We start from the raw sequence: 27,867 nt of genomic DNA, 5'->3' as shown, positions 1-27,867 counted from the left end.
GAAAACAACCTCTCGATACTGTCCTACAGTAGATGGCAGCAACTGTAAAAGCGTTTACGACAGGGAGATAGATAAGTGAAGCATTCAACAGAAAGACGAGTATGAACTAGCCAGGGTCACATACCTGCATAATCCCAGGTCCCTGTTGTTGTCTCTAGCCGTCTTGGCTCTCTTCACACACACAGGTGCCTCCTGATTGGCTGCTGGAAGAGCAGGTGAGCTCTCCTCTGGTTTCCTCTTCTTGTTGGTGTCTTTTGCTCCTTTTTTGGGCGTGCTGCTGGCGCTGCCCGGGTCGTCCTCCGCCACTTCTCCGTTACCTGCCTGTTTCCCGTTCTTCTTCCCCTCTCCACCTTTTTTAGCACCTCCTCCGCTTGATGCTGCTGGTTTGCTTGGAGGTTTTCTGTTTTTGGTAGGTGGGCCACTTGCCTGCAGAAAGTAAGCAATGCATTCTTTGAAGTCTGGTTAAATGAAAACTAAAAAAATAGTGTCCACTGATCGCTTTATCATACTAATGTTGGTCTTTTCATAACTATTAGTTCAGTTTGTCATATCTTAGACCACCATTATTATTAGTTTCTTCCATAAGCCCATCTAAATGAAAACCTCACGATAAGCTTTTTATTTCTCTGAATTTTATGAATTGGAGAGTTTTATTGTCACTCAATGGGATTAATGCAAAATCTATTCTGCAGACAATACAAATTCCAAGTAAACATAAGAAAACAGGAAATGCATATTCCTTGCAGTTGTTTTGAAGGCTGGGGACCTCTGTACTCTCACCTCTCTATTGTCCACTTTCCCAAACTACTTTGAGCATATTTATGGGTTTACTGAGGAAAAATGTCTTGGCTGTCAAATACCTGTCAAATACCAACATTTGCAAATGCTGCATGTGTTGTGGATATTTTCAAAAATTTCTAAATTAAATTAATGTGAGTCAAAGGAACACATGAAGAAAAGCATAGTTAGGATTTCCTCGGCAAATAATCAACCGTAGAGAGATGACAATGCTTTATAAATGGGCTTGATACCTTGGATATGCAGGCCGGGCAGTACCAGTCTCCCTCTGGGATACAGGTGATCTTGGGTTTGTGACAGTAAGTGTGGCAGCCTTTGTCACAGCCGTCACACAGCAGGAGGAGGTCCTCGTTATCTCCCTTCCTGCACATCTGACAGTACTAAAAAAACAAGTGCATCCGTTAAAAAAACAGCATACCCCTTTTGAATAAAGCTTGTTTTTAATTAGCGGGATAGAAATATGCTGCTCACCACTTTCATGATGGACCTCTCCCAGGCGATAGACTTCTGCAGTTGCTGTATACACATGGCCAACTGGGCAGCGCTACGCACTTCAGCCAGAGCCTTCCTCCACACCTTCATACCGTGGGCCACCTCCTCCTCGCTGCTGAGAGAAGATAATGAGAAATGATGAGACACAGAGAGGCTCACATACACGCGAATATGTGGGCGTATTTACACACACACACATACACACAATAGGCAGTAAACTTTATCAGTTGAGCCAGCCGCCAACAAGACAGCAGACCAGAAAGAGCTCCAGCTGTGCAGAGACAGGCATGAGGATTTGGGAGGGTGTGAGGCCAAGGAGAGGTACACACCGATTTTGTTATGTGAAGGGTAACTTCATGCAGAAAGAGTGAAAACCTGTGAAAGTGTATACTGTACAGTGGGAGACATGAGTATGCCCATAAACAAGGTCACTGATGCACAACACCATGCAGATGACTGCAGAAAAAAAACAAGCCAGTAAATAAAACCTATAGAGGAAATGAAACTGAGTGGAGACCCACACCCCACCCAAGAAGCCGCACAAGACCAAAGAAACAAACAAGAATGCAACAAGCCACCACAGAAATCTGCTGTGAAAGCAGCAAAGACCCTCCCTGTTTGAGTAGTATGGGAAACATGAAGCACACACAGAGAGAGGAAAAGGGTCTTAGTGGGAGAGTGGGGAACTTTGGTTGGAGAAATGACCTACCCTTCCCTGTCAGCACTAGTGGATGGGGCAGGAGCAGGGACAGTGACCGTACCCACATTATCCAGCCTGATCTGAATGGTGGTACCTAAGGGGCTCCTCAGGTACCTTCTCTCGATGTTGCGCTCCAGATCAGCCAGACGTGTCACTGCTATGTCCAGCGGGTTGTCCAGGTGACGCATCACCCCGCCCTTCTCCCCCCGCTCCTCCGGGTGCTCCTTGTCTCCAGTGTTGGCAGACCTTGGCGCTGGTTTGATGAGGGGCTTGTGCTCGTAATACACCAGGTCTTCTCGCTCGGATTGAGGGTCCGGAAATGTCCAGCCCTGGGAGAGGACATCAGGCCTCTGATCACACCACTCCGCATGTTAAAACATGTTTCTTACAGCAATTACAAAATGTGTAGGGTTATTTAAGTGTTTTACCTTGACCTGCAAGCTGGCGCTGGTGACCTTCCTCTCCAGCTCCTCTACCTGCTGCAGCACGGCGATGTCCATCTCCATCGCCTGCTCCTCAACACACCAGCCCCGCACGGACTCCACACTGACCTGGCTCTCCTCCAGCTCACGCAGCTCGATCATGGCCACTAGATGGACAACATGAGAGACATCAGTCAGACATGGATGCACACACAAACACTCTCGCAGATGCAGGTAAACACATGAGCAGTGAAGCCAAACATCCACGGATATGCATGTGGCTTGGTCATAAATAATACAGTGTTTGCAGTGTATTCAGTGATCACCAAGGGCATGCATCAATGTTTGAACATCAGCACAACAAATGTGGATCTGTTGCTGTACAAAATAATCTAACTCCTACATACATACATACATACAGAATATGCTATATACTGTGATTATGTGCTCAGAGGCTGTGTTGAACCACTTACCGTCTCTGTGTTTGGTGCAAACCTGGGGGATGATCTCTGTGTATTTCTGCATTTGCCTCTGGAGGCCTTTCTCTCTCATGCCCCGGCTGTGGAGAGCACTGACTAAAGCCCTCAGCTGCTCGATGTTAGACACCCGCCACCACCCTGTCAGGTTCTCTGAGACAATGAGCACAAACAGGCACGTTAACTACAAGACAAAGAGCATACATCACAGTAAAAAGGTGCTTCGTTCAGCTATGCTATAACCAAATGTAATTGCGTACAGTGGAGCAGAACATTCCCAAACCCAATTATCTTGGATTATTCAGGCAAGCGAATTCTTCTCAATTAAGAAAACAGGCTGTGATTACGGCCTCGACTTAAATATCGCTCAATGCTTTTGGGTCACTCACCCTCTGGAATAGGCCGAGGTGTGGCGTGGTCTTGGGATTTGGGCATCTCCAGGGCAGGAGAGGGCATGGATGAGGTTTTCTCAATGCAAGGTAAAGGTGATTCACTCTTGCTTGAGACACTTGCTGCTGTGTTGCCCTCCAGAGAGTGACCCAGCATGGGATTGGGGCTGCCGCACAGAGGCAGGCTGGGACTTATCAAGCCACAGGGCCAGCTTCCGAAAGAAACGCCTAGCAATGAAGAACCTGACTTCACCTGGGGAGAAAAGAGGGAAAAACAAAAGGGTGAGGGAAGAGGAGGAAAACAAGACTGAGGTTCACTGCTTAGGTGATCTTGTACATGGCAGAAACAACTATGCAGAACACAACTATCTCTATTTGTGTCAGGCCAGCAGTCTCACCTGCAGGGCTGATAGTGGGTAGTTGAGGAGGCCAGCCGGGTGGAGCGGGCTGGCAGAGGCCGAGGCAGCAGAAGGGGTGAGAGGCAGGGCAGGGGACTTAGGTGGGGATCTGGGCCTGGCTGGGGTGGAGGATGCCTGGGGAGACACATGGGGCGCTCCTGGAGGAGGCGTGGTGATGGAAGTGAGGTCACAAGGGTTGCGAGGGAGCAGACTGAACCAGTGTCCGCTCCTCTCTGTCAGGACTCTGAGCAGCTGGTCGTTGGCTTGGAATGAGAGATACGGAGATGGAGCTGGGGAGGAGGTTAGAGGAGTGTTTCCTGGGCTTTCACCTGGGCCTGGCAGGCAAGGGACTGATAAAGAGGTTGAGGCTGGGGGAGGGATGCTTGTAGTGTCATTAGTGGTCACCATGGAGGGGGTTGTTGCTACTGCTGGCTCAGAGGTATTGTGAGTGGGGGAGGATGATGTTCCTGTGGTTGTGGCAACAGGAGTGCCCAAGGGGCTCGTGCCATGTTGTCTCACATGGGGACTCTCCGTGTCCTCTGCCATCCCCGTTTTATTGCCGATGTCCTTGTTGACGTCCCGGAATGTGCACAGTTTGGAAACACAGCCTGGCTGCTGGTAGAAGAGGGCGTTTTTCTTCCCCTCGTGCTCTTTTTCCTCCTCTATCTCGTGCTCCAGGCCTCGCGTTTGAATGCTCTGCCCATCGAAGTTGGTGGGTTTCTCCTTCTGCAACTCCATCTCCAGAGGTTCCTCTTTGACCTTGACCTCCTCTGCCGCTCTCCTTCTCCTCTGTCGCTCCTCCTCCAGTTCCTCTGGAGCTGCGGGGAGAGAGCACTGTTAATGTAGCTGAAAACGCAACTACCGTGGTTGAGAGCTAATTCTTCTGTAACATTATTTAACACTTGCTTTTGGGAGAGAAGTATTGTTAGATTATTATAGTTTTAGTCATTGAGGATTAAGACAAAGTAAAACATCATCAGCATATTTTACATTGCCAAAAACAGCTGATCATGCGGCTAAACAGATGTTTTCACAACATTTCTTCGCTCCTCTTCCTGCAACATCAAATCTGATGATTTTTATTTTCCAGACTGAGTGTGCATAAAATGTGCTCTGCAATCAAGACGAGCAAATTGAAGCATCTTAACAAGGGAATTCATCATACTTGGCATGTACTGTAACTACCTTCTCCACTCTCCATGGCTTCAATGAAGACCCCTCCACAGTGGGGAAGTACCCAGTACCGGCGGCGGTAACGGTCCTGGCCATACATCATGGAGCGCAGAGAATGGGAGATTTCAAACAGCTTCTTTCTGGTCTGATGATGTTGCTGCAAATGAACAAAACATACTCTGTGATTTCTGTACATTGTTTCAATCTGTGCATGGAAAAACAAAAGGCACGCATGCTACCACGTGTCCTTTTGTAATCACTGTGATGTATTGAGCATTACATGTTATGGCAATGAGGTAATTTATTAAGCTAATTAATGCCTTAATTAGTCAGCGCACATGTTCATAATTTGAGAAAAACACATAGTTGCTTTATATTAAAGCAGTTGGAGGTTGCAGCATTTGTATTATTCTCCCTAACCTGATCTATTATTTGAGTTGTGGATGTTTGAGGTGTCTTATGCATTGTATTAAATTGCATTTAAACACATCTTCATGGCAACATACAGGGAAGTCCTGCATAAGCATGAACAATGATTATGGGAAAGCATAATAATGTTCAACATTTTTGTAGTTTATCTTGTTTTTTTCATCAAACATGATCAGTGTCAACCAACCGTGCATTTCTTTTCTGATTTCCCATATGAACATACCTTGGCTAATTTCTCTATCTGCTTCTCCAGCTCCTCCAGACTGGTGGCATGGTCAACTTCATCCTGACAGGACAAAGCAAACATAGTCAATGTCTGTGAGCAACCTTCAAAGGTCAGTTTTGAAAATGGAGTGATGAATGGATGCATCTTTTTTCTTTTTTTACCTCATCATATGTCTCCACTTTTTTAACCTTCTTTATTTCTTCTTCCTCCTCATCGTCCTCGTCCTCCGCCTGGTCATCACTGTCGTCATCCTCTTCATCGTCGTCATCGCTGTCTCCACCCAGTTTCCTCTTGCGTTTGATGGCAGAGGACGGAGTGCCAATGGACTGGTTCTCTTCAACCCCCATACTGGCCTCTCTCCTCCCGGTGCGTTTGGCATGAATGGTCCTCAACCTTTATAAACACAGTCAGGTTCAGCGTGATGGTGTCCAGAGAATCAAGGCATTATTATTTTTAGGATGAAAGAAAACTTACTTCTTCAGTTTTCCCTCCATAATGATCTTGTCCTTCCTCATGTTTGCCATCTGATCCAGGCTCTTGTCAATCTCACTGGAAGAGGAAACAGAATCCCGTCAAATTACAGTTGTGGATAAGTACGTCCATGTTTTCAGTATTCTTAGAAAGTAGTAAAAAATGTATTGAGAAAGAGATAAAAGCTCAATAAGCTGGTATCCCGGAGCACAAATTAATACTTGCATAATTCCCTTACAATCAAAAAGACTCCACTGAAAATGACTGATCCCTACTGCTGTATTAAGCGTTTTCCACTGTATCAATGAAACACACCATTATTGGCTAATGAATAACTTGAGTGTTATGCAAAATAAGAGCATGTAGAGAACATGGTAGATTAATATATTCTTTCAGTGAGAGTTTTGTGCAAAGGAGTGTTGGGTTTATAATTTTGCTTACTAGTAGATGGCGGTCAACCACTAAAGCACCATGAGGGATTTATACACTATAATCTTGATATACTCGTGTGTAGAAATGTTAAATGAAATGTTCAGTTTCAACGTAAGCGAAGGTTTTCAGAAACGTGAAATGTCAAAATGTTACTCTTGTGACTGGGTTGTGCCTGAAGTTCTGAAGCATTCCTCTGCACCATCGTCGACTAGGACTTGTACCTTTGCAAGTTTTTTTCTCTCCTTCATTGTTCTGCCCACTGTGTTGTTTGCTCAAAGGCAACACTAATACTTACAGTGATGGACAGATGGTGCTTTTCATTTTTTTAATTTGTACTATGTGAATCCAGGTAGAGGAAGTATTGTAAACCATTTTATAACCATTCAGCTATGCAGAGTATATTAAGAAGGGCTCAGTTGGACAGTCTCAATGTTCTACTTTCAGCTGCTTCTCCTACCTGATAACAGCTCTGCTGCAGGCCAGCTCATTAGCCAGGAAGCCCAGGATTGAGGCCTTCTGGGAAGGCGTGTGGGCCTGGAAGGCCTTGGTCTTCAGACTGAGGGCCAGAGGGGCCAGCTCTGTATTGGCACAATGGGCTCCCATGTACATCTGTAGCACCTCAGACACATTATCCCTGTTGATGCCAACGTTGGTCAGGTGGTCCCCCAGCATGGTTTTTGTCTGATAGAGAAGGAGAGAACGCCAAAGAGGTCAAGTTAATGGACACTTCCTTGATGACTGGAAGTTGATTCAATTCATAAATTTAAACCTTAAATCTAAACACTAAAACTAAACTAAACCTCAAAACTAAAAAAGAACAATACCACAATAGGAAAATAAATCTGTATACAATCCATTAGTCCTGCATTTAAAATTCACTTAGCAATAAATTCACTTCGCAATAAATGCGGATAGATATTCTAAATTTAAGCAATGTAACATATTTAATGTTAGTAGTATTGTTTTGTCATAGATTTGGCATGCCAAATATAAAACAATATACAACAATACTAATATCTGTGTGTATTACAATGCTGTGAACTGAAACTACTGGATTTAGAAATCCTTCTTGGGTTTAATTCTGAAGCTGGTTTCAGGGGTTCAAATATGTATGTAAGTACCACTTAATGAACTTTGAACTAGCTCACCTTTTGTCCAGGTGGCAAACCAGGATCACACACTGCCAAAGAAAGCAGTTTGACTAGAAGGTCCTGGACGTGGCCCATGCTGTCCCCGACATTGAGCAAGCCCTCCTGCAGCATGCCCAGGGTGGGCACATCCGCATTCAAATCAAGGCCTAAAACCTTCCCGAAGCCTCGCAGGAACTGCATCAGCATCAGGCAGTCAGACACGGCTCGTCCTGGGAGGATGAGTCCAGGAATCCGGGAGAACTCAGGGAGAGGCTGCACAAAGAGAAGTAAAAGTAAAGGATTGCTGCTATATGTGTCACTGGGAGAGACAATAAATCCAATTTGGAGGACAGACAATTGTGATTTAAACAGCTGTGGGATAATGGGAGTAAAGCTGTTATTACATCTCACACCTGTTGACTGTTATCAAGATGGTGCTTTGGAATTTGCAGTGATGACGGCTTATTTTCTACATTATGTAGTACTCTCATTTTACCACTTGGGGGCACACACCTCCACACATAAAAATGCTCACAACCATGTGGTCTTATTGTAAGTACTGACCCTCAAGAAAACGTTAAACTGACTATTTAATACTACTACTACTACTGCTAATAACAATAATAATAATAATAATAATAATACAATATAATTATCAACAATAATAATGATAATAATAATAATAATATAGCTGACAAGAATTTTGTGACTGCACTCCCCTCCTGCCCTAATTCAATGTATTTAACAGCACCTTAATAAGAAAAACTGACAATATCCAGGACATCAAAGTGTGTATGCGCTATATGTTTTTCTTTGAACGATCAACTTTACACCCACAGCACTGAGCGGATGAGCTTCTTCCTTAACTACCTTGTGATCAGACAGACACATGTCTTCATTTGGCTTCTTCAGCTCCCTCGCTATCTCCAGCTCTAGCCGCCGTTGCTCCAGTTTACGCTCTTTGTTCAGGCGTTTCTCATCCCTTTTCTCCTGCCGCAAGCGCTCACGCTCCTGGAGAGTCCAAAATTCAAGAGAGCATTAAGGAAAGCAAAGTGTGTGTGTGTGTGTGTGTGTGTGTGTGTGTGTGTGTGTGTGTGTGTGTGTGTGTGTGTGTGTGTGTGTGTGTGTGTGTGTGTGTGTGAAAACAGACAGGAAGGTTGACTTTGCTGAGCAGTATTAGAATTCAGCCTAATGCTGCTGTGCATTCAAAAGAAAAGTGCTTGAGGGCCAGAATCTTTTGACTTGGAAAGTGTGGAGAGAGAAAGATGAATGGAGGGGAAAGAGCGCACAAAAAGGAGAGAAAGCGGGACTTAGACTGTTTTTATGGAGTGGACTGTTTGTGTGCACGTGGGCTACCTCTGCTTTCTTGCGAGCCTCAACCGCCTTCATCAGCATTACATGTTGCCTCCTCCTCTCCCTCTCCTAGAGTGGCAGAAACACAGGCACATTAACAAGCACACATTGCACATACAGCACTCAAGGTCGACTAAATTTAGTATGCATTAATGCAAAATTGTGATGCGCTAAAAATTCAATAGAGGCACCATACTTGAACAGACACAAAACAATGCTTCACATGTATAAACTTTCACATGTATGTTGGAAGCATAAGTGAAGAGTACAGTATTACGATGACAACCAAAAAGCAACACAGAGATGCAGTACAAAGTAGATGTGATGACAGGCTCAAAAAAGAGAAGCAGCTGGAATCGGTGGCGGCGCCTCTAAACTAAAGCTGACACAACAAAAGCAACAAAATGCTGGTTGCCAGAAGTCTTTAGACTTGCCACATTGGCATGATCAAAATACTAAATTCTATTACATGAGGCAATGTTCATGTTTTTTTTTTTACACATCATTCTCATAATATTTGGCGAGGGGGACGACAAATAGGAATAGATGGTAAAGACTAGCTACAAAAAGAGCAGTTCCACCTCAGTGGTTTTGGCAGCGTAAGTATTAGCACAGTATGTGACTGCCGAGGATGAGACATCTATGTTGTTCTTTGGTGCATGATACACAGTCTACTGCGAAAGGGCACAGGAATCACTGGTGACTGACTATCATTTTATTTGATCTCTTTAGGTTTCCCGCTCCACCGTATCAGGCTGTCATTCCCTCTGTGATCCACCAGAAACACACAATTGCCACTATTAGGGCTTGCCAAGGACATTTCCAGCACATAGCGGATGAAATGGGCTAGTTTGTGAGGATTGTTTTGTCATTGTGATAAACAAAACAGGCCAGGTGCCAAGCACTCTGCTACCATATTTCTATGTCCTTATTGGTTTGATTTATCTACAAATGGAGAACTTCAAAAAGGACATAGAGACTGTGGCATTCAGCTTTTTCGAGCTTTCCACTTGATCAAACACAATGAATATGTTGAGGGGTATTATGATAACAAGCTACAGTGAATCAAAAGCAATGCAATTGCGTGGGACAACCGTAAATACCAGAATTATTTCATGTATCTCAGTTTGCTCTGAGGGAAGGTACAAGGGGTTAATGCCACAATCGGCTCAGAGTCCACTATGAAACTGATAGGCAGACCTTTAGATTCAGCTGTGACTGTGTATGAGTGAGGACAAGCAGGACAGCCAGGACAAAATAAAATACTACACAGAATCATCATTGTCCCTATGGTGGAATTAACTATAGTGTGGTTTTACAATTGATCGGGTCTATTTGCAATCAAAGGTTGTGCCGCACCGCCACCGAACTCGGGCGGGGGAATCTGCCTGGAAGTATCTCCACCATAAAGATAAAATGATTCTTGGTAGCTGTTTTCATTATTTGTGCGGAGTACAGGAACAGTGAATGACAGAGAGGCTGGGATGGGGCAGGTTAAAGTCCAGCACTCTGTGGACTGCAGAACAGATGCACGGACGAACACACACAAGCTCAATGTCTGGGCCGAAATCGTCAAGCACTCACGGGGTAACACAGGCTACTCCAATACAACGGTTAGACAATGTATGTGATGGATGGAAACTCCTCGAGTGCACTTTGAGACAGTGAGTGTGGATTGGCTAGCAGCCTTTGCAATGCATTCTGAGTAGGAGGGGGAGGATGGGGGAGGGGGACAGAAGCTGCCTGGCCACCGTGACAGGGTCAGTTGTCCCTCAGGACGAGCAGATGGAGGCAGCATACTGACTCTTTTTCTCTTTTGTTGGTTTTGCTGGAAAGCCATGCAGAAGAATGTAGTATGACAGCAGCCAGTGCTACACTTAATGCATTGCTATGACAACCATAACACAACCAGTTACATGATGCAGGTGTTAGATGTACAAAAATAAACATACCCATACCATATCTAGTCTATGCCTCTCCAACTCCTGGCAGAGAGAGTTGGCAAAATATTATGGAACAGAAATAAAATCCAATACCACAAAGCATGGCGTTTAATAAAGAGAAATACTGAAGGCTTTCATTAAATAGATGTTTGGTAATTAAGCACATTTACATATACTCTCTCTCTCTCTCTCACACACACACACACACACACACACACACACACACACACACACACACACACACACACACACACACACACACACCTGTCAAATGTCTAGTCAAGTGAAGTTTGAGGTAAATGGTTTTATTCAGCAGTAACTATTACGTTCAAGAGGCAGAGCAAGTTGGAGTGAATGCCTACCTGGTGCTTGAGGATCTCTGCCTGCTGTCTCCTCATCTCTTTCTCCTTGAAGGCAAGAAAGAGAAGATGAGGGAAAAATCAATATGCTTTCATTGTGCCAATATCATGAAAATCACTACAGACTGATGGAATTTCAGCCCTTTTCAAAGGGCCGCTCTAATTATATTTGCCAGCTACTTCGAAAGTGGATAAAAGCCCCACATCATGGTGCATATGAAATAATTTAATTAATGTGATTTTTCTTTTTTCTTTTTTTAAGGTGTTGGCATCTGTTTCAAGAGATTTATTAAAAAATATACAAACATACCTTTATCCGTTTTTCAGCCTCCAATAATTTGGCATTGGTGACTTCTTCCTTCTTTTTCCGTTTGGCCTATGAATAAAGATTAAGGTCAAGAATCACAGAGACAGACACATATCAATCAGTCTTGGGTGAGGGCTTTGCTGCACCTTAACTGATTGTTTGCAGTTTTCTGCTTTGAGCAAAGATTTTAAGCTCCTGAATGCCAGTCAAATTTGTAAAACACAGCGAATGAATAATGTATCTCTTTAACACCTAATTGTAAAAATGTTGAAGCCTCCCGTTAAGAGTGGCTTGTCAACCGTGTCAACTCAAAATTGATTTAGTCCTGCTAAAACACTTTGAAGCTCCTACGGTATAATTGTGTGCGCTTGCATATGTTTGTGTGTGTGTGTGCGTGTGTGTGCGTGTGTTTGGAAGTGCATGCATCTTTGCATGTGTGTTTGGGTGTGTGGAAAACAGCACCTTTTTTTATTCTCGACCCACTTATGCTAAACTGTTACTGTTGTCTGAAGGAAAAAAAGTATTTTCTGTCCAATTTAAATAAGGTCTGAAGAGGCAGCAACAGCCATTTTAATATTCAACAGCCGTCAACCAAGACCAATTTAGCATTAGTTCCATGTGGAATTATGCCTAAGAAGACGCAACTCCCTCCAATGCATGCTGCTGTTCAGTAATGAGCTTTAGGAAGATTAAAACCCTATAGACTGAGGGGCTGGAGATATCCAGGAATGTTCTGCTTAATCAGAGGTGCTGTTGGATCAGATTCTGTACCTCCAAAATGTGCTGCGCCCTGAGTTCCTTCTCCATTCGAATCTGCTGAATACGCTGAATCTTTTCCTGTGAAACAAAACCAAAAACACACACAACATAATCTCTTAATATTTTAGTCATTAGAAAACATCCCTAGATCAAATCACTTCCCAACCACTCTATTCCAAAGACACAGCAATAAGAAAAGTAATGATGGTAATTTAAAAGCGAGCTTTTAAGCGTCACAAAATAACATTCAGCACTTCTTGCGGTGCACACAGGGACTACGTGTGTCAGGACACTTAGATAAGGAGAAAGGGAGGAAAAAGATTTATCAGCACACGTAAAGCACACCCACCTGCTGCTTGAGGATCTTGATCTGCTCTTTCTGCTTCCGCCGGTCCTCCGCCGCCATGATAGCTTCAAAAGTCAAAGTTAGTGTTATGTTCGTGTCTACAAAAACGACCCTGAAAGCTGGGCAACCAGCTGTAGTCATATCTGAGAGAATTACAGTTGTTAAGATACATTTATTCAGACGGTCTCAGTGGGATGATGATGCATTTTAAACAAGAGTCCAAGCGATTCTGAGAACTAGATCACAACTAAGATGAGTCAGTCATACAAAATAAAAACAAAACACATCGCAGACACACTGGAATAGAGTAGCATGTACGATTTTGAAGTGCCTTCAAGGTATGAGAGACAAACTTCAAAGTGTAAGGTGCCTAATAGAAACCAGAAAGATGAGTTTAAACAGCCATAAGCACACAGTGGCTCTCAAATACTAGTGCCAGGTACTAATGCTGCGGGGTTATGCTAGATTTGTTTTAAATGTTAATTAAAAAAGAAGTCAGTCATGCACGCCTCCTTCAATAAATATACTGTATTAAGTTCAATAAAAAAAAAGTAAGACCATTAACTACATTTTATATTTAAAATTCTTATTTTCAATGCAATCGTTAACTACCGTAAAATGTCAACTACCTCAAACGTTTCAAAGAGATATCATTCTTGAAAACGGAACAACTGGCATGCAGTAATAATCAGAACCCACAGAAAGCCACCTCTTGATGAGAATCTTTGGCGTATGTAGGAATATATATATAAGCACAATGTTTGCAGCAAGGCAGCAATAAAGATGAGAGTCGAAAAAAGGATGAATGTTTGTGCTTTAAAGTGATGAAAATAAATATGAACATACAAGTACAGTTGTATCTGTGTCCCCAGAGGCTTAAGTGGTTTGCAGTGACCAACTGACCAACCGAAAAACCACCACTATCATCCTTGCAGCACTGAGCTCAACACACACACAAAACCTGGGTTTACCTTGGTGTTTCCGAGCTTCTTTGGCTGCACGCGCCAGTGCCTGCTTTTCCAGTTTTCTCATCAGTTTCATCTGGGTGGCCTGTCGGGCTATTTCTGCACAGAGGGTAAAGACATTGTCCGTGAGAAATTTCAGGAGAATACCTAAATGCTACTGCAGCCTGACCTTGCACATTTGACTGAGATAATTTAATGGCTTCAGTGAAATTTGGACAAAATTAGGGACATATACTCAAAACCAATTTCCCCCGTGAGGATTAACATATATTTATACAAATGTGTCCATTCAAATTTAAACAGACAAAAAGATTAACATTTTTTACAAGGGTGGAGCTGACTACAAGACAGTTGTGGTGCCAGAGTAGAAAAAGGTTTTACTTTGTAATAACAGCATATGCAGTTGTGTTATTATCAAAGCCAAACAAAAGCCCAGTGACATCCAAATAGACATGATAACAATGCTGATTCATCTTGAAAAGTATGTGGTTTACTGCATATGAAGTAGGTGGATCTAACAAACAAGCATGACAACAAAAAAAAGCCTTTAAAAATGTTTAAAACATGAACCCTTTCCTGACCCTCCTCTACCTGAATAATGGCTGGTTGATTAATGACACACACACTTGTGACAAACACATTTCAGGGCTCATTTCCTGTGCTAACCTTGAGCCTCTAGTTTGCGCAGGAGTTTGACCTCACTGGGACTGGGGCCCTCGGGCACCAGCGGATCGCCCACATTAGGGGGCCGTCCCTTCCTCCGTCGGGAGCCTTTGCCACCTTCGCCCGCTAACTGGCGGTCTGAAGTCAGGGGGCGAGCCCTGCGACCTTCCATCGCCAAAATACGTGGAATTACCTCTTCTTCCTTCAACAGGCTCCACTGTAAACCCTAGAGAGAGAGAAAATGAAGCGATGGAGAGATTGGGCGGGGCGCAGAGAGGTGAACAATATGTTGACATTCATAATTTGATGTGACTAAGGAACAATTCAAGTGTTATTAGCGTGTGAAATAAATGAGTTAAAACAAATAACATTAACATGTCTATAATACACAGTAAAAGCTGGCTAAACAATGCATTAACTAAGTACACATGTAATGATCTGTCCTTTTGCATCTAGTTTCTGTCTGGCCCTCAGCACTGTATGCATTTTCTCTATTCTACTTCTAATAATAAACACATCCATTTTCTGATGTTATATCTTTGTAAAACATAACATGGCATATATCATTGGTCACCTGTGGAAGTAATGTCAGCTGATTATTACATGTATCCATGCACAGTGAGAGGTCTACGAACTAAGACTACTGAGGGTTTTCTGGCTGATTCCTATTCATGCCCTGACAGCGATTGCTGCATGATGCTTTGCCTGCCGCTAGATGAAAAGATGAACAGGGATCACGAAGAGAAGAAAGAGAGATGAAAGGCAGTCACCTGGGGTCCTTCTCTGGCTTCATAGAAGTCACCAACCCTTATCTTTGCACTGAAGCTAAAATTATCACGCGTGATGCCACTTATTCCATTTCTGGATAGATACTACAGAAGAGAAAATAATAATGGCGTTGGTTTAGGCAGAAAAAAAAATTGTGAAATTAGCGACATTGAAAAGCATCTGGGAAGCACTAGATAGGAGGGAGTCTAGGGTTGCAGTGTGCATCTGTGCAGTGCTACTAATCATTATAAAAGCCAGGGGACAAAAAAAGAGCAAAAGCTCTCAGGAGAGAAAAACGGTTCTGACCTTGGGGTGCACAATTCAGGCCCTTTATTATTTATCTGTGGCCATGCTAGGCTTTTTACTGCCGACTGACTGACTAGCAGTGAGTGAATGTTACTGAGTACACATTTTTCTCTATGCACTACTCCACTCAAAGGCAGTTCTAACGATTAGCGTAGTTGAGCTTTTGATGAAGCAAACAAAGAAGATTATAGACTATAATGTACCGTACAAATGGGGCCAAAGCTGTGCATCCCAACACAAACCATTAATCATGTCTTTGGGTGGGGGTGGGGTTGGGGGTGGGTTTGTGAGGATTGGGGGAACGGGGGAGGAGAGGTGAAAAAAAAGTGTCAGAAGAAGTGAATCTAAGAATATCATGTCAGACTATTGGGGTCACAGGAAGCAGGGTGGGGGTGGAGTGCAGCTGGAGCGATAGCAGAGACAACAAATCCTGATACAGAAGCATTTGTTTGAGCGATGTGGATGAGCAGTGTCGCAAGTAGTAGCAAAAATATCTCTCCGTAATAGATCATAAACCATGCCGCCCACATTGACTCCCACTTCAGTCCCGAACTGCTCATCTGTATGCCTCGTAACCTTTGCCTCTGTATCACGGGTGTAGACTACACTGCGGCGCTGTGGGGCCGTGGTACCTTCATCACATCTGGGTACTGCCTCAGTTTCTTGCCACACGGGGCGTAGTAGGCCACCTCGCCCTGTGACCGCCCAGCCACTGATTTGATTCTTGTTTCTCTCCGCCACCTGTTTTTTTTTTTTATAAAAGAAGGAAGCAATAACACAGCTGTTCAGAAGAAAAAAAGGTGTGTTGTACATTTGTGGCACGGATGTGAGCACTCTGAAGTGAAGCCCTTCCATGATAGGTGTCTTTCTCTCAGACTCTTGTACATACCCCAACTCCAGAGGTATCATCAACTCCTTCTCATCAATCACCCTCTTCCTCTTCCCTAAGCCTGTGGAGAGACAAGAGATCAACCATCAATTTGTCAGCACGACCGACGGCCGGAGACCTCACACACACATGCAGGAGCAGCAGTCAAAGCGCCTGAACTCACCAGTAATCACACCTGGCAGGTAACCAAGATCATACACGTGTATGCACACTGGCCTTTCCAAACCGCGTTTACCAGCCTAATGTGAACACCGAAGTTAAACACACACTCAATTCTCCAGACTGCCATTTTCAAATCATAAAACTAAAATGCCAAGCCCGCTATGCATGAACACAGGAGGGAATTTACATTGTGTGGTAATGTCTGTTCAACAGTGGCCATTTAAGAAAGGCCGAATGAATCATAGACGAGGAAAGACTGGAAAATCTACTACACAAAAGCTACACATCATCTTATTTTCTCTGATCTTGGTAACCTCTCTGCATTGAAAGCAGGCAGACGTTGATCTGGTTGCTGTGCCAAACAAGTTGCCAGGGCTCTGAGGCATGCCCCTACAGGACCTGAGCGCTCCGGTTAGGCCATGGCAACCAACTGCCTTCTTCCTGCCGCCCTAAAAGTAACAATCCCTCTTCATCTGAGGATGATGGGTTAATATGTTTTTCTTGCACCTGCTGGTTGCTATAGCTTTTTTTCCGTGGCGCTGTGTATGCCTGGGAGATTAAATTAAATATCTGCTATTCACAATAAGACAGTGAACGGACCGGAGTAGCAACAGAAGTCACCCAATCAACTCTTATTTTAATTAACTCGCAACTTCTTAAATCTCTGATGTCATTCTCTTCTGCAACACATCACAACCAAAGCTTTATTTTCAAGACTTTTTTTCTCTCTCATATGAGACCCTAATAAAGCCATCTCGCGTTGTTGTTAACACTTTCTGCGTACAGATTTGAATCCCATTACCTAATGGAGAGGCTAGACTGTAGGAGGAAGAGCCTGGAGAGCTGTGATAGGCCAAGGCACTGGAGCTGGTGACAATGGTGGGAGTCTTGATGACCTGTAGGTTGAGAGGGGAGCAGCTGGTGGCGGTTTGATTGGTTGAGGTGTTCAGTAGTTCTGGGCCTTTGGTTAGCCTGCGAGGATTCATCTCCTTTTTAGATGACTCAGACGGCAGCAGCTTTAACTCCTTCACTTTCTTCCCAGAGACGTCGCTGTCTGAGTTGCTGTCAGACTCTGAAATGGGTGTCCAGAGCAAAGTGGGTAAGGATCCATTCAGTTGTTTTTGAGGAAAAAACACAGAACATTGTGTAGTTCAAGCCCCTCAGTTGAGAGGATTTGTAGCTTTTCTTTATCTCATGTGATACTAAACTGAACGCTTTTAGGTTTTGGACTGTTGGTTGAAGAAATCCAACAATTTAATGACATCGCCTTGGACTGAAATTGTGATTTCCCCCTTTTCACCCTTTTTTTGACATCTTATAGACCTGATAATGAATTGACTAACTGAGAAAATAATCAGAAGAGTATTTGATAAATAAAACGATTGTTAGTTGCAGCATTGATGTGAATATCTGAATCTTACGTTTACTCCTGTTTATAGAAGTTACATACCTGACAGACTATCATCTGAGTCCTCTTCATCCTCCTCCTCCTCAAGGTCGTCATCTTCATCATCATCCTCATCTCCCGAGTCGTCGGATTCCTTGTTAGCCGGAAGACCGGCTGTGGGGTTACACATCCCAGGGATGCCCACTCCGGGAATTCCAACTCCAGGGATACTAACTCCAGGAATCCCGATCCCTGGCTCTCCTCCACGAAACAAATCTACCAAAGACTGTACCAGATGGTTCTGAGAGAAGCCCTTCCAGGCAGCTAAAGGATCTGCCTGTCCTTGTCCCTGTCCCAGCCCTGGTGTCTGTGCCTTACCCTTGGCGGTCTTGTTCTTTCTGGATCCATGGCCTTTGGCATGGGGTGAGGTAGTGGAGGGCTGTGACAGAGGCCCAGCATGGGCAGTTGCTTGGGTCCTGCTCGCCCCTGTGCTCAGATTGACAGGCATCGACCCGGCATCGGAGTCGCACTGAGGGGACTTGCCTTGAGAGGCGGAGTCTTTGCGAGGTTTGGTGATGAGGGCCAAAGGTGCGTCCTGAGTGATGCTTTGGATGACTCCATTGGGGTGGTGGGGTTCGGGGAGCCCCAGCAGGGCACTCGAGAGGAAGAGGTTGGAGTGATTGTTCTGGGGTGTAGGAGGCAGAGCGAGTGGCAACGGCGATGAAGACAGAGACGTCCTCTTGGGAGACTTGTTTGGAACTTGCTGCTGCTTCTTTAGCTCAGCTGGGAATGTCTGCCCTTGGGACATGAGAGTCTGGGAAAAGAGAGGGAGAGAGGGAGAGAACAAGGAGAGGCAGGGATTCAGAGGGAGGGAGGGAGAGGGAAAGGCCGAATGAGAGGAACAAAGAAAGGTTAGAACAAAAATTAGAAAAGAAACAGGACAAAGTGGAGTTGCTCAAGCTGTCAGTTCGCATCACTGTTGATTGTTTGAGCAGGTGACAAAACTACAATGCTGAACACTGGTACAGTTAACTGTGTCTAAGCCCTTTTCTGGGAAACAAAAAGAACATAAATGTAATTTACCAAAAAGCATTATACTCGACCAAGTTCACAGAAAGAGACTCTGAGTATCTCTCTGAAATTGGAATTACATTGTCTGCAAATTCAAAAAGCTCCATCATCATCATCATCATCATGCAGCTGGGCACGTTTGCCTTTTTTTTTTGTTACACTGATGACAAGTTTGGTTCAATCTGTGTTTAAGCAAAGGCAGGTTAGACTTTAATGTTGCACTTTCAACTGGATGTGATATGAAGTGAAACAAATCAATTTCACAGACCATGAAATACAGTAACAGTGCTGAAACCACAGGGGGAATTTAGCTCGTTGTAAACTTCTCTATACTGGTAAAACAGGAAAGGGGAAATGATTTTCACAGAATAAGCTGATCTTAAAAGGTTTAGCTTATTGATTATTGTGCTGCCAGTCATATTTCATCTGAAGAAAGGGAATTTGTGTCGTGAAGGCAAAGAAAAATGTCAATTTTTAAACCATTTCATCTGAACCGATGAAAAACGTTAATTATACAAAGTGTGCCTCAGAATGGTAACGAAACTGAAATCATTAACCATTTCATCAACAGGCTAAACTTTGCAGCTGTATCACTGTTAATCAGTCAAAAGCTGTTCAAACACATAGACAACCAATACGAAGATCACAGAGCTTAATTCGCTAAATGTGACAGAAAGTTAGATCGTGATACAAGATATAAGATGTCAGAAGGTGTGAACTAACAAATTAATAAACCTGTGCGGTACTAATTCAGTTGTGTAGATGTCACATTACCTTGTGTTAGGGACTGAGCATTAACTTGAGGGCTGGAGTATGTTTTAAACATTCCTAGTGTCTATTACACATTAGCGATTAGCCATGTGTGTGCCAATGTCAAAACACACACTTTTTCACAGGAACTCAGGGCTGTCTGTCCTGGACATGTATAAATAGAAACATTCAATTAATCTCAGATCTCTAGTTGTTTTTCTATGACCAAGTATTGCCTCCTAAATCAACTGTACAAAACAAAGATTCTCTCTGATGTCCAACTACAGTTGTTGCTCTGGGCCATGTTACAATTTTAAAGAGGCCCTTTGGAACATGATGATACAAACGCCCAGCCTGATGTGAATGGGAAATAGCAACAGCCAAAGACTTTATTCTTTTTATTGAGTGTGCAACCTCACCAGCAGCAGTTGTGTGGCTGCCTACGGGTTGCTTGGATGTTGTGTTAAATACATTTGGTAAATGGCCAACAGATAAAAAGAGGTGCTGGTAATGGAGTGGTATTGATGAAGAAAAACTGAGAAATGTAACCGCACACTAAGCGGCAGTAGATAAATTGGAGAATAACTTTGCTCACTAAAGATGACTGTGCAGCTACATGTATCTCGTCTACGTCTCACAGCATATCGTGCCTATGCAAAATAATGTGTGCCATTTGAACGGATATGGTAAAGAAATTGGCAGTATGCAACTGCTGTTATCAAGGTGGCTTACCTGTTTAAGCCTGAACTCACTGATCTGCGCAAGTGAAGCTTCCAGCTGTTTCCTTTTGTTGGATTTGGCAGAGCCAGGAACAGCGCGCCGAGGAGGCTTCAGCGAGGACTTCTGGGAGCTTCTCACAGATGAGGTCGAACCAAAGGGTTTTGGGGAGGTAGGCAGCGGGAGAGTCGAGCGAGGTGGGGAGGGCACTGAAAGAGGCTTAGGGGAGGAGCAGAGGGAGAGGGGCAGGTGCTGTGGGGAGGAGGAGGGCAACAGTTTGGGAGGTTTGGGAGAGGCAGTGCTGGAGAGGGCCTTTGGAGATGTGGTGAGAGCTATGGGGGAGGAAGACGGGGAGAACTCCCTGCGGGGCTGAGAGAGGAGTGCCAGGGGCTTTGAGTTGGCAGCCAGGCCGGTGGACTGGATCACACTGAAGTGTTGCTGTGGCACCTCTGTCCGGGACCTGGAGCTGTGCAGGGCCAGCGGCGAGGTTTGGGACAAGGCGGGAGGAGAGGCTGAGCAGGGGAAGGGCACAAGGTTTGGGGGGTTGGAGGAGACCTTCTGGGCCTTGGTGTCTTTCTTGTCGTGGGGTTCCCCGGAGAGTGGTCTGTTAGTCTTTGTAGTTCCAGTGCTTGGTATCAAAACCTGGAGAGAAAATGAAAGAAAGAACTGTAACAACATAGCGTCAAGGCATGAGCATTTAGTTGAATTCATTCAACATTGTGGCCACTATTTAGCTATTTAGCTTCCTTTGTCGCTGTATTTTATTTTTCAAGTTTACCAAAGATGATCTACTTTACCTTTGTTTTCTTCTTTGACCGCTTCTCAGAGTCTGACAATTCACTCTGCTTGTCCTCATCTTCGTCATCCTCGTCGTCATCATCGTCGTCTTCGTCATCCTCTGCTAGGTCTTCCAGATCACTGCTGAGGGACCCGTCACTTGAGCTGTCTGAAGAAGTGCCTGACTCACTGTTGCTTGCCACACAAGCGTCTGCTAGCTTCTTCCGTGGCTTCTGAGTTGAGAGGGGGAGCAGGAATCAGAAACACTGTATAATGCATCACTTGTGCATTTTGTGTGTCACTTCTTTTGTAACTGAGAGATGAACTAAGTCTCAGTACTGACCTTCTCTTTAGGTTTGTAGATCGGCTTGTCCACCACCTCTGCTGGATTGCTCTGAGGGCTGCTACGGTGTCTGTTAGAAGGATCTGCATTTTTGGTTGGCTTGGTCGATGCCTGAACAGGAGCCGGACTCGCAGAAAAGCTCCCTGATTGTGTGGTTGGAGGACAGCCCCCGCTGCCGTTTACTGCCCCGTTCACTCCTAGATAACACAAACCAGATCTGCCGTATTAATAATCAGCTCCATCTTTTCTGAGAACGTTGCTATGCGGGATAATGAAATATCTGGAACTAACTGCAGAATGGAACACGGCTAATAAAAATATTGATTTATACGTGTATCTCATCAAACATGCTGTCTGCGCAAGGCACAAGTCCAACATGACTGGTTTACATAATAAAAGATAAATTAAAAGATACTGTGAAATTAAAAGAGTGCAAGAAACAGAGATTACGAGAGGGAACACGGGGGGAAAGACGGGGAGAGGGAGGTTGACAGAATCACTAAGTGAGGGCTGAAAGTCATTAAATCTTTCTTGAAAAGGAGAAATCTCATCATCGGACAAAGTGGATTTAGGTTGTGGAAGAATAAGACACACATAGAAATGGCGGGAGAAGAGAGACAAAAAAAATGCCTCTTCGAAAAGTAATAGATTAATTCACATACTTCAACAATGATGATGATACTACAGTATGGATGTATTGATGTTTCATTTGAAACAAATGGAAATGTTTCTTTGTCACCAGCTTCTCTCCTGCTATATCTATTATAAGAGCCAACTTTCTGTGGATGCAATGTAACTGTGAGGATCAATGAATGGGTCTTCAGAGGACGGCTGTACCTTTAGGTGGGGCATGGCTATTCTTGCCGGGCATCCTGATCTGAACAGGACTGGCGCTGTGGTTGGGCTGAATGTGAGGGCTGAAGAAGGGAGGGAAGCTGATGAAAGAGGGGAGAAAGGCAGCAGCCCCTCGTCCATGGGCTTCAGCGGCTCGCCACCACTCTGTTGGAGTGGAGAGGAGAGGAGAGGAGAGGAGAGGAGAGGAGATGAGAGGAGAGGAGAGGATTAATGAGGCGTTTCAATTTAGTCAATTGAACCCCAAAATGAAAAAGGCTTTGTCTTACCAGAGAGAGCTCCTAGCTGGGGATGGGCAGCCAGAGCAGCGGACATGCCCAGGGAACCCAGGCCTCCGAACTCGGGCCTGCCTGCTCCGGCAGTGTAGAGGGCTCCGAAGGCTGGGTGGTTGACCAGAGGGAAGGCACTTGACAATGTGGAGCCAATAAAGGGCTGCTCTCCTGCCCCAAACAGACGGCCTGCGACAGATCCAAAACAAGCAGGACGTGTTCAAAAGTTTTCAAATGCAATCCATAACAAATAGCTGTGTACAACAACACACTGGTCATTTGCATGTTGGTAGTTGTTAGTATTTAAGAGTGTTTTGTTGTTTCAAGCTACTGTATTAGTTTAGCGACTGATATAGCGGCCCTGTATCCCAAGATTAAATGACACAGGAAGTGAACTTTAGGTTCTAAAAATACTTACTTTTGACTTAATTTGACTATTTATAAAAAAAACATATCTTCCATTAAGTGCAATTTTGACATTTTCCTCCAGCTGAAATGACAGTTGTTTATTGCACCTTTAGCACAACTCATTGCCCTTCTGTTAGTTTTGTATATGTTTATTTCCGAGAACGCTGTTCACAAATTACCTCGCTGAGCTCTTTTCATGTGAGGCCCATCAGAGTGTAAAAACTAGATTTAAACAGCTGTTGAAAGTGTCGCTTGACTATAGAAGAATTACGTACAGAGCGGCATTTTCTATTTGTGTGAGCATTGACTCCAAATTTAGCTTTCACTGAGTGCAAAATGCACCTCATTTCAAAGAGCAGCCGTACTGTTTCTGAGCATGACAGACTATCGCTTCAGCGCACTGCTGTTGTCTATACAGTAAAACAAATTAAATCACAGGACATTTTGTCATCATCAAATTCCAGCACACATGTTTGCGGATTGATATTTCTTCATCTTTCGACGGTGTCAGATCACGCTGCCGCTGTGGCAAAGACTGCATAGTGTCGATGTAAAAAGAGAACCTCTTTCTATCCTTGTGGCATTCAATTTCCGCACAGAAGAATACTTCATCAACATCATCATCGTCTAGCGTTTTCCTGAGCACAATCATTTCTGGCAGGGGCGACTGCCACGTATTACCTCCTCCTAGAGTCAGATGCAATTTGGTGTGAGCATATTTCATGCAAATTCAATTTCTATTCCAGAAAAGGAGAGCAAGCCTGCTTGATGCCTCTGCATAAGCCAGGTAATACACATGCAAAAAAAGAAAAAAGAAAAGAAAAGAAAAGAAGAAAGTGATGACTGAAGAAAAGGGAAGTGTTGTGCAAGATGAAAATGTCAAACTACGATACACTTGCAACACACCGCATAAATGTAAAACAGAGTGACACCGGAGCTCAGTGTTTTCTGAACTAATGCAGTCTGGAATCTAATTATCCAGAGGGAGTCTTTCCAGAGTGGGGCCAGTTATGCATGCTCCACTGGAACGCAGGGGGAAGACGGTTAATGAACATGTTTCTGCAGATGCGTCTCGGAGACTATATTTAAGTGAGAATCAAACTTGTTTGTGGTAACGCGGCGACGAATGCGGCCCCTGCCGACACGCCAGCGGTGTGACGTGTGAGAGTACAGCCCTTTGTGTTTGCTTCAAGGCTTCTCTCCAACACAAGACAGCAAAATCTGCCTTTTGAATGTCATTAGAATATGCTGAATATGTAGAGCCTGCCTTGCCAGCGTCAGCTAGCGGATACGAAGATAAACGACTGCAATGCAACCCCCAGAAAGGCCAGCCACAGCATTCACTTATGCCTGGGGTGCCCACCTCTCCTCCGCACACACCCCTCTCCTTTCTAGGCATCTGCAAATGCCTTTTCAATATTAATGCAGGCTTCCAGAAGGCGAATAATTAAATCTAAAAATTTGAAGCGAGAAAGAAGCACGGGGAAGACATACCTAGGATTACCTGCTCTCTCCTCCTCACTCTGTCTCTGTCTCTCTCTCTCTCTCGCGCCCTCTTTCTCATTCTGTTTCAATCCTTCCTCCACTCTGACAAACTGCACCGCCTGCTTTTTTCATGTTTGGATGCTGCCGAAGGGGGATTAATTTGTTGTTTGTTGCAGTCAATCAAATTTCCACAGACAGATTTAAGTTAATTGCATCCGTGAGTTGATCCCAGAAAAAGAGAGTGCTACAAGCGCCGATCAGCTTTTATTCTCCAAGTGATATCCTCATCAATGACACGCGCGTACACAAACAGACACACACACACACACGCTGAGTCCGTGCTCATTTATATGTTCTTCAGATTTTTCCTTAAGTGTTATTGGCACGTTGGCAAAGGACCTTGAATCAATGCCTTCACAGTCTGTGATTAAACTGTATCGCTGCAATACGTAACTACTGATGTTACCTGCTTGCACAATTCACTTGACATATTCGTGTTGATCCGGTTGAGTATGATTTTTTCCTTTTAATTATCATACTTGGCTCTGGGAAAGCGAAAGAATACTTCAACTTTGTTGGCCTTTTTGTGAATATATTCGTGTATACGTACAGTATTGTATATTGTACAGTATTTGCATTACAGTCCACGCGATGAACAAGGTACGACACAGAAAGAGGCTGGCTTGCTTACAAATGCACAAATAGCGCAGCAGAAGTTCAGAGCTAACAGCCTGCCTCTCAGCATTTCATTTGACGCTCAGTCCAAAATCGCTTATCTAGAAAATCTGAGCACACGTAATGGCACAGAGGGATAAGAGGGATGTATAATGCATAAGGAGGAGATGCTCCTAATGGCTTCTTCTTTGGGGCAACACTGAGGAGATGGAGGACAAAACAAGGGGCTTTATTTTGCGCTCTCCTTCTTCATCTCGTAACAGACAGAAAACACAACAATCAGGGAGAATATGCTATTCCCTGCTCAGCGCAATCTTGTTTTCTGTGCGTGGATGTCTGTGTGTGTGTGTGTGTGTGTGTGTGTGTGTGTACAGCAAAAAAAAAAACAGCAAGACATTAAGAAATGAGGAGAAGGAGAGCATGAGCAAATGATTCACTCGCTCTCACAAGGGATATCTGAAAAGCACACAGAGATACAAACACATACACACAAATATACACACTCCTCTTTGCCTAATGGCTTTGACCAATACATAGAAAAGAGGCTGGAAGCTGGACAGGGCTGACTAGACACTGAGTGGCTGACAAATGTTAAATCATGCAGGCAGAAGGTCTCTCTCTCTCTCTCTCTCTCTCTCTCTCTCTCACACACACACACACACACACACACACACACACACACACAGATACACACATATGCATGCACAAGTGTCGTGCTGAGTCTGACTCGGAGGCAGCTGGAGCCGGAGAGCTGAAGGTTGTCAGGAGACATGGCGAAGCATGTGTGTGTTTCTCACACAAAAGAGCCCCCTAATTGTTTGGGATTCATTAATGCAGCAGCTTTTCAATTGCAACCCAAGCTGTCAGGAAGAAGAAAAAAAAATCCTTGTAGCTGGGAGAGAGGTGTATTCACACAGGCAAAATAACTGTATAATTAATACTGGAGGAAACTAATTTTTCATGGTAAGGAAATGAAGAGGATCCTGAATGCTATCGAGACATGAAGGTGACCATATTTGGCATGTTTTTATGGTTATATTAAAAATGTTTGCAACGTGTGCTGGTATTTTTTTCATTCTCTCTCTTGTGTACATGTGATTTTTGAAGAGACAGAAGACCGACAGGGGGAGGAAAAAGTGTTTCTTACCAGAGGTGCTGAGGTTGGATCCCAGTGTTGAGGGGCTCGGGGCCAGGCTGCTCTTAGAGTGGGGAGCAGGGGATGATGCAGAGGACGAAGAGGAGGAGGAGGAAGAGGCCGCAGGGGAGGAGGTGCGAGCAGCAGACAGGGTGGGCGCAGGGGAGGCCAGCCGCTCTCCAGACTCCATATCTGTCAAACACAATCCAATCAGCAGGGTTACAATAGCAAAGCACACCCGCCCGAACACTCACAAACACGCGCGCTTAAACACATACACACAAATGCATATTGTCACACCTACACAGCATGTTCATGCAAGCGCACACGCACGCACACACACACACACACACACACACACACACACACACACACACACACACACACACACACACACACACACACACCTCCTGACACTTTTCCTTTCACATCTCACTTCCCCTGAACAATATTTCTATTTAGCCATGCTCACTGGCTCCCAGCCTCCATTGATTATATATGGGGTAAGAAGGAGGATGACGTCTTTAAGGACTCTGGTACCGGACAACAAAGCACGTTTTGATGCAAGAAAATGCCAGTTCTGAGAAGGAGTTTGCATCGAGACTTCACTTTTACCGAGAACTCACTCTTGAGGTGGAAGTTTGATATTTAGGAAGACTCAAAAAGCGAAATGTTTCTCTTTTTGTTTGGTTGTCATTCTCTCAAACAAACTCACACACATGAACGCACAAACTCACACACTCACACACAACTCCTTGATGAAAAATAATTACATTTAAATGTTAAGGGCTCTTTGAGGCCTTTAAAGACAACATTTCTTCTCGAGTCCTTTCAGTTTCAACAAGAACTAAATGGAGAGGCTTTTAGATGATGGGTGCATTAACAAACATGGTTGCGTTCCATTATCAGTCTCGCGGAGTCACCATGCCAGCCATTAAAAAACAACCAACAACATAAAACCTCACAAGATCCATTTGGCCATTCTGCATCCGAAGATTTCACTTACGTTATTCAATGTGAATCTACTTTTTCTTACTACTGAGAACACAATGTGGCTGTGCCCACACAGCCAATAACTTGTGTAGCCAGATAAATACCAGTTTCGGAACACATGGCTTTGCACACAAGCACACACATAAACACACACACGCGTGCGTGCATGAACGCAGACTTACACATTTCAGCCCCCGCTGCAGACAGACACACACAAAATCACCTCCCCTGTCTATCACATCAACCTGACTTTTTTCTTTTCCCCCTCTTCTCCTTTTCCATATCCCTCTGCCTCTGACACTAATCCAGGACTGAAAATCCCCTTCAAAAGCACAGTTTGCAGATTGTGTTTTACAGGCAGGCTTTGTTATTGTGTCATTACACATAAACAGTCTCTGCCTCCATCTCTCTTTCCTTTCCTCTCTCCTGCCACCCCTCCGCCACCCTCCCTCCCTTCCTCCCTCTCTCCTCTGCAGTGGGAGCAGAGCCACTGATTAAATCTCTGAGACAAAAGCTGCTATCCTCTGAATATCAAGTATCAGCCTTTCGCCAGGAGCAACACTGACAAGAGAGAGGGAGAGTGGGAGAGGGAGAGCGAGAGGCGCGGATGACAAGAAAACCTGCTGCAGTCCACGGGGAGGAGGAGGCT

At 44.3% G+C, this 27,867-nt stretch overlaps 1 protein-coding gene across 1 annotated transcript in view; it reads right to left on the bottom strand.

Annotated features, from left to right (window-relative positions):
• The window catches only part of baz2ba (bromodomain adjacent to zinc finger domain, 2Ba), a 28,626-nt gene extending 2,209 nt beyond the window's left edge, over positions 1-26,417 (bottom strand). The window contains exons 1-34 of the mRNA XM_079216526.1: positions 26,238-26,417; positions 22,523-22,711; positions 22,239-22,400; positions 21,402-21,598; positions 21,079-21,291; positions 20,297-20,923; positions 17,807-18,557; positions 17,159-17,428; positions 16,195-16,255; positions 15,938-16,046; positions 15,002-15,103; positions 14,235-14,457; positions 13,575-13,667; positions 12,607-12,668; positions 12,270-12,335; positions 11,502-11,567; positions 11,195-11,239; positions 10,842-10,874; positions 8,893-8,958; positions 8,407-8,547; positions 7,555-7,809; positions 6,864-7,087; positions 5,978-6,052; positions 5,665-5,896; positions 5,501-5,563; positions 4,861-5,005; positions 3,676-4,493; positions 3,278-3,530; positions 2,886-3,041; positions 2,419-2,579; positions 2,000-2,319; positions 1,270-1,405; positions 1,032-1,178; positions 125-426 (exon numbers count right to left, since the gene is read on the bottom strand). Of these exons, the coding sequence (XP_079072652.1) occupies positions 125-426; positions 1,032-1,178; positions 1,270-1,405; positions 2,000-2,319; positions 2,419-2,579; positions 2,886-3,041; positions 3,278-3,530; positions 3,676-4,493; positions 4,861-5,005; positions 5,501-5,563; positions 5,665-5,896; positions 5,978-6,052; positions 6,864-7,087; positions 7,555-7,809; positions 8,407-8,547; positions 8,893-8,958; positions 10,842-10,874; positions 11,195-11,239; positions 11,502-11,567; positions 12,270-12,335; positions 12,607-12,668; positions 13,575-13,667; positions 14,235-14,457; positions 15,002-15,103; positions 15,938-16,046; positions 16,195-16,255; positions 17,159-17,428; positions 17,807-18,557; positions 20,297-20,923; positions 21,079-21,291; positions 21,402-21,598; positions 22,239-22,400; positions 22,523-22,711; positions 26,238-26,415 (6,941 nt within the window). The 5' untranslated portion in view covers positions 26,416-26,417. The remainder of the gene's footprint in view (positions 1-124; positions 427-1,031; positions 1,179-1,269; positions 1,406-1,999; positions 2,320-2,418; positions 2,580-2,885; positions 3,042-3,277; positions 3,531-3,675; positions 4,494-4,860; positions 5,006-5,500; positions 5,564-5,664; positions 5,897-5,977; positions 6,053-6,863; positions 7,088-7,554; positions 7,810-8,406; positions 8,548-8,892; positions 8,959-10,841; positions 10,875-11,194; positions 11,240-11,501; positions 11,568-12,269; positions 12,336-12,606; positions 12,669-13,574; positions 13,668-14,234; positions 14,458-15,001; positions 15,104-15,937; positions 16,047-16,194; positions 16,256-17,158; positions 17,429-17,806; positions 18,558-20,296; positions 20,924-21,078; positions 21,292-21,401; positions 21,599-22,238; positions 22,401-22,522; positions 22,712-26,237) is intronic.
• Positions 26,418-27,867: the final 1,450 nt, after the last annotated feature.

This window comes from Taurulus bubalis (genome assembly GCF_910589615.1).
Source record: "Taurulus bubalis genome assembly, chromosome: 4".
Taxonomy (NCBI): Eukaryota; Metazoa; Chordata; class Actinopteri; order Perciformes; family Cottidae; genus Taurulus; species Taurulus bubalis.
The sequence above is the reverse complement of the archived record's forward strand: the minus strand, read 5'-3'. Positions and strand labels throughout refer to the sequence as shown.